The sequence below is a fragment of the Hemibagrus wyckioides genome, linkage group LG06 (assembly GCF_019097595.1).
Source record: "Hemibagrus wyckioides isolate EC202008001 linkage group LG06, SWU_Hwy_1.0, whole genome shotgun sequence".
Taxonomy (NCBI): Eukaryota; Metazoa; Chordata; class Actinopteri; order Siluriformes; family Bagridae; genus Hemibagrus; species Hemibagrus wyckioides.
The window spans coordinates 41,138,642-41,144,641 of record NC_080715.1 but is presented as its reverse complement, the minus strand read 5'-3'; the positions used below and the strand labels follow the sequence as shown (position 1 = coordinate 41,144,641).

At 44.2% G+C, this 6,000-nt stretch overlaps 1 protein-coding gene across 8 annotated transcripts in view; it reads left to right on the top strand.

Moving 5' to 3' along the window:
• The window catches only part of dnmt3aa (DNA (cytosine-5-)-methyltransferase 3 alpha a), a 55,978-nt gene that overhangs the window by 38,683 nt on the left and 11,295 nt on the right, over window positions 1-6,000 (top strand). For all 8 annotated transcript variants that reach the window (XM_058391666.1, XM_058391667.1, XM_058391665.1 and 5 more), the window contains 5 exons: window positions 3,891-4,151; window positions 4,741-4,899; window positions 5,230-5,337; window positions 5,433-5,589; window positions 5,802-5,948. In XM_058391666.1, the coding sequence (XP_058247649.1) occupies window positions 3,891-4,151; window positions 4,741-4,899; window positions 5,230-5,337; window positions 5,433-5,589; window positions 5,802-5,948 (832 nt within the window). The remainder of the gene's footprint in view (window positions 1-3,890; window positions 4,152-4,740; window positions 4,900-5,229; window positions 5,338-5,432; window positions 5,590-5,801; window positions 5,949-6,000) is intronic.

Sequence of the window (6,000 nt, the reverse complement as noted above, 5' to 3'; positions counted from 1 at the left end):
GTACAGTGTGTAGTGTGATTAGTGATGAGTGTAGTGTGATTAATGATGATTATAGTGTAATTAGTGATGAGTATAGTGTGTAGTGTGATTAGTGATGAGTGTAGTGTGTAGTGTGATTGGTGATGAGTGTAGTGTGTAGTGTGATTAGTGATGAGTGTAGTGTGTAGTGTGATTAGTGATGAGTGTAGTGTGATTGGTGATGAGTGTAGTGTGTAGTGTGATTAATGATGAGTATAGTGTGATTGGTGATGAGTATAGTGTGTAGTGTGATTGGTGATGCGTGTAATATAGTGCAATTAGTGATGAGTGTAGTGTGTAGTGTGATTAGTGATTAGTGTAGTGTGTAGTGTGATTGGTGATGAGTGTAGTGTGACTGGTGATGCGTGTAATATAGTGCAATTAGTGATGAGTGTAGTGTGTAGTGTGATTAGTGATGAGTGTAGTGTGTAGTGTGATTGGTGATGAGTGTAGTGTGACTGGTGATGTGTATAGTGTGATTAGTGATGAGTGTAGTGTGTAGTGTGATTGGTGATGAGTGTAGTGTGTAGTGTGATTAGTGATGAGTGTAGTGTGTAGTGTGATTGGTGATGAGTATAGTGTATAGTGTGATTAGTGATGAGTATAGTGTGATTGGTGATGAGTATAGTGTGTAGTGTGATTAGTGATGAGTATAGTGTGTAGTGTGATTGGTGATGAGTGTAGTGTGATTGGTGATGTGTATAGTGTGTAGTGTGATTAGTGATGAGTGTAGTGTGTAGTGTGATTGGTGATGAGTGTAGTGTGTAGTGTGATTGGTGATGAGTGTAGTGTGATTGGTGATGTGTATAGTGTGTAGTGTGATTAGTGATGAGTGTAGTGTGTAGTGTGATTGGTGATGAGTGTAGTGTGTAGTGTGATTGGTGATGAGTGTAGTGTGATTGGTGATGTGTATAGTGTGTAGTGTGATTAGTGATGAGTGTAGTGTGTAGTGTGATTGGTGATGAGTGTAGTGTGTAGTGTGATTGGTGATGAGTGTAGTGTGATTGGTGATGTGTATAGTGTGTAGTGTGATTAGTGATGAGTGTAGTGTGTAGTGTGATTGGTGATGAGTGTAGTGTGATTGGTGATGAGTATAGTGTGTAGTGTGATTAGTGATGAGTATAGTGTGTAGTGTGATTGGTGATGAGTGTAGTGTGATTAATGATGAGTATAGTGTGATTGGTGATGAGTATAGTGTGTAGTGTGATTAGTGATGAGTATAGTGTGTAGTGTGATTGGTGATGAGTGTAGTGTGATTGGTGATGTGTATAGTGTGTAGTGTGATTAGTGATGAGTATAGTGTGTAGTGTGATTGGTGATGAGTGTAGTGTGATTGGTGATGTGTATAGTGTGTAGTGTGATTAGTGATGAGTGTAGTGTGTAGTGTGATTGGTGATGAGTGTAGTGTGATTGGTGATGAGTATAGTGTGTAGTGTGATTAGTGATGAGTATAGTGTGTAGTGTGATTGGTGATGAGTGTAGTGTGATTAATGATGAGTATAGTGTGATTGGTGATGAGTATAGTGTGTAGTGTGATTAGTGATGAGTATAGTGTGTAGTGTGATTGGTGATGAGTGTAGTGTGATTGGTGATGTGTATAGTGTGTAGTGTGATTAGTGATGAGTATAGTGTGTAGTGTGATTGGTGATGAGTGTAGTGTATAGTGTGATTAGTGATGAGTATAGTGTATAGTGTGATTTGTGATGAGTATAGTGTGTAGTGTGATTGGTGATGAGTGTAGTGTATAGTGTGATTAGTGATGAGTATAGTGTGTAGTGTGATTGGTGATGAGTGTAGTGTATAGTGTGATTAGTGATGAGTGTAGTGTATAGTGTGATTAGTGATGAGTATAGTGTGTAGTGTGATTGGTGATGAGTGTAATATAGTGTTGAGTGTATTGTAGTGATTCAGTGTACAGTGTTACACATCACCACACTCATAATCATGTCCCTGCTAACACACACTGACCTGACACACCAAGTAGCCAGTGTGTATTTACTGCACTACACACACTCGTTTATTTACTTCTTTAATTTTTACTTTGTTTAGCGTCTTCTCTTTCATCATTGCCATCACTTTCATTAATTTGTGTTTTATTTCTTCCTTCCTTCCTCCCACTGTTTTTAGTTCTGTGCATGCTTTGTGGTTCCTTCTGGAAAAGAACATCTAGTTATTACTGTAGCCACATTTATTGTGTGTGTGTGTGTGTGTTTGAGGTACTACTCAACCTACTCTGTTAAAAAAGACCGCATTTCCCAGGGTGCACTGGGCAGCCTGCCAGAGATTGTCGGGTAATTCCAGTAGAACCACTCTGTCGTCATGGAGACGCCACTGGAGCCAGGCTGAAGTAGTGCCCGTGTGTGTGTGTGTGTGTCTGTAGAGACACCAAAAAGAGCTTCATTAAAGCAAGGCTTTGTTTGTGTGTGTGTGTGTGTGTGTGTGTGTTACATGGATACATCTGCTTGTCCATGTAAGTGAGTAAAAGCAGATGTGTGGTTGGGCAGAAACAGACACAGAGAGAGAGAGAGAGAGAGAGAGAGAGTGTGTGTGTGTGCGCAAGTGTGTTTATGTTTACATCTGAGTGTGAGAGGCTAATGGAGGGAACGCCGTGAGAGGAAGGGAACGATGGCTGATTACAAAGGGAGTGTGTGTGTGCGTGTGTGTGTGCGCGCGTGCGTGCGTGTGTGAGAGAGAGAGAGTGTCCACATGTATGAAGGTAAAAACATCCCCACCGCTGCCCACCAAAACACACTGGATCATTCTTGCTCAGTTAAGTGTGTGTGTGTGTGTGTGTTTCACCACTGACCCATGTAACAGGGGGGTGCTTCTGGCTGATTGTGCTCACTGGAGTCAATGGTTTACAGGGGTCAGTGGTCAAACAGGACATCTGATGACCTTCCAGCCTAGAGTTCATGCTCTGAGCTTCTCCACCAATCAGATCAAAGCACTCACACTCTGAGACAATCAGACACGAGCTGAGGCGAGAAATTATAATGTTTTTTTTTACTCGGGCGAGTCGTGCTGTGTTGCTGCCACCTTTCAGTGTCACACTCCTCCGTCTATCTATCTATCTATCTATCTATCTATCTATCTATCTATCTATCTATCTATCTATCTATCTATCTATCTATCTATCTGGAGGATTCCACACTTGTCCACTAGAGGGCGTGTAAAACGCTGTCAGGAAGCTCAAGACCTTCTAAAACAGGGAGATTTTTCTTCGTACTGTTACACTCCTATCTTCTTGCCAACAAAACCTTAGAGAGGAAGTCATGTTTTTGCCCTTTACATTCTCATTGGGACCTTTTCCCACACACACACACACACACACACACACACACACGTCCCCACATGACACCTGTACACACAGCATATGTTTCCACTGAGGCAGAAAAATCAATATTTACCCTGCTTAGGCTTTCAGAGACAGGTTTTAAAAGCCCTCTTCTAACACACACACACACACACACAAACTCTCTCTATATATATACACACACAGAGTTTTATTCTCACTGTATCTCTTTTCATGTTTTTCTTTCTACACACACACACACACAGACATTATTATTGTATAACAGGAACAGTGTTGCCGCTGCCGTGTCTGGCAGGATCCCAGTTGCAGTCAGCCCAGCACTGCATTGTCCCACTGTGTGTGTGTGTGTGTGTGAACTCACTGAACCTGTTGTGTCCTGGTTTGTAGAGAATTGTTGTGATGTTGAGGAGCTAAAAATACGACCATGCATCACGTATATGTACGTCGTGGTATCATACAAATACTCCTGACCCTTTTGTAGTTGAAGGTGTTGAGATGGTCAGTGGTCATTCACAGTAGTGTTACAGTAATTGTAACCAAGGTGCATGTTTCATTTCAGGAAGAGAAGAAGGCTCACCTGACGCCACTCACGAACGACGCCATGGCTGACCAATCAGAAGACGACACCCCGAGAAACGAAGAGCAGCTGGTGGTCAGCAGTGTCCCACCCACTCCTGCACCTCAGACTCCACCCCCACAGCAGCAACACACAGACCCCGCTTCACCCACGGTCGCCACGACGCCTGAGCCCGCCCCCGTCCCTGTTGCTTGCGGCAACAAAGATCTGCGCAAGTCGGCCGAGGCAGAGCAAGAATATGACGTACGTCTGAATGGATTTCTGTGCTAATTTTCGGATTTGGGTAAACTGTGTAAAGATAGGGGCAGCACTGTGGCTTAGTGGTTAGCACTGTTGCCTCACAGTAAGAAGGTCCTGGGTTGGAATCCTGGGTTCGACCAGGCAGTGGGTTTACTCCGGGTACTCCGGGTTCCTCCCACAGTCCAAAAACATGTACATTAGGTTGATTGGTATGGAATTACCCATAGGAGTGAGTGTGTGTGGTTGTCTGTCTATATGTGTGGACCTGTGATGGACTGGTGACCTGTCCAGGGTGTACCCCAGCCGTTCACCCAATGTGTGCTGGGATAGGCTCCAGCAGATCCCTGTGAGCCTAATTAGGAATAAAGTGGGTATAGAAGATGGATGGATGAATGGATGTCTAAAGATAAACTGTTTAACTGCAGTCAGTTAAACACAGTAAGATCAAGTAACATTCCAGCTTCCTGTTTTGCTCTCAGACGTCTACTATTTAGTTGGATTTGGTTAACTGCGAGCTTTAAATTCTCGCACACCATCTGTGTGCTTACGTGAGGACTTTTTTATTTTTTGTTTGTTTTAATACTTGTTTAAGGACGGGCGTGGCTTTGGGATTGGGGAACTCGTCTGGGGGAAGCTGCGCGGGTTCTCCTGGTGGCCCGGACGCATCGTCTCCTGGTGGATGACGGGACGCAGTCGAGCTGCAGAGGGAACCAGATGGGTCATGTGGTTCGGCGATGGAAAATTCTCAGTGGTGAGTTGACCACATACAATTCCATCACACTCTAAGTGCCCGGCCAGTCATATAACAGTAAAATAGAGCTGATTGACTGATGGCTAATTCTTGCCCAGTGTCATGACACAATGACGCTCTAAAGACAATGACTATAATTGGGTTCTGGGGGGAACTACAGACCACAGATTAACACGAGTTCATGTAAACAGCTCGTTTTGGTGGGCGTTCCCGGTCAGTCGCACATTTTTCAAATATTCAGGAAACTCAGGAATGCTCAGGGTCCATATCGTCTACACCGAGTGATCTGGATAAACGCTGACTAACGCTCCTGCCTCACCCTCTGCTCAGGTCTGCGTGGAAAAGCTGTTGCCTTTGAGTTCATTTTCTACTGCCTTTCATCAACCTACCTACAGCAAACAGCCCATGTACAGAAAAGCTATCTACGAGGTGCTACAGGTGAGTAACCGGGTCGTTCTCTTTACTGCTCTCACAGCTCGTATTGTGCTATTTATTGAAATGTGTCGTGTGTGTGTGTGTGTGTGTGTGTGTAGACGGCCAGTACACGGGCAGGGAAGCCGTTTCCAGTGTGCATGTCGACTGATGACTCTGACACGGGGAAGAGTGTAGAGTTGCAGACCAGAAAAATGATCGAGTGGGCGAGTGGAGGATTTCTGCCTACTGGGGCCAAAGGACTGGAGCCACCACCTGGTAACTTACTACTGTATACTACACTCTACTACTGCTCTCTCTGCTGTACTGCTACTGCTGAACTAGCATACATAGTGTACCGCTCTGCTGTTCTGTACAAGCTATACTTCTGTACTCTAATATAGTTCCATACTCTGCTGTCTTAGCCTGTAGTCTTTCCTGAAACACTCTCAGGTTTGCTTCTTATAAGGCTGTGTGTGTGTGTGTTTCAGCTGAGCGAAATCCCTACACTGAAGTGTATCCTGAAATGTGGGTGGAGCCAGAAGCTGCAGCGTACACAGCTCCTCCCACCAAGAAGCCCAGAAAGAACAGTTTGGAGAAACCTAAAATTAAAGAGATTATAGATGAAGGGACCAGAGGTATGACATATGGCCACACAGACACACACACACACACAACAAGAAAAGCACA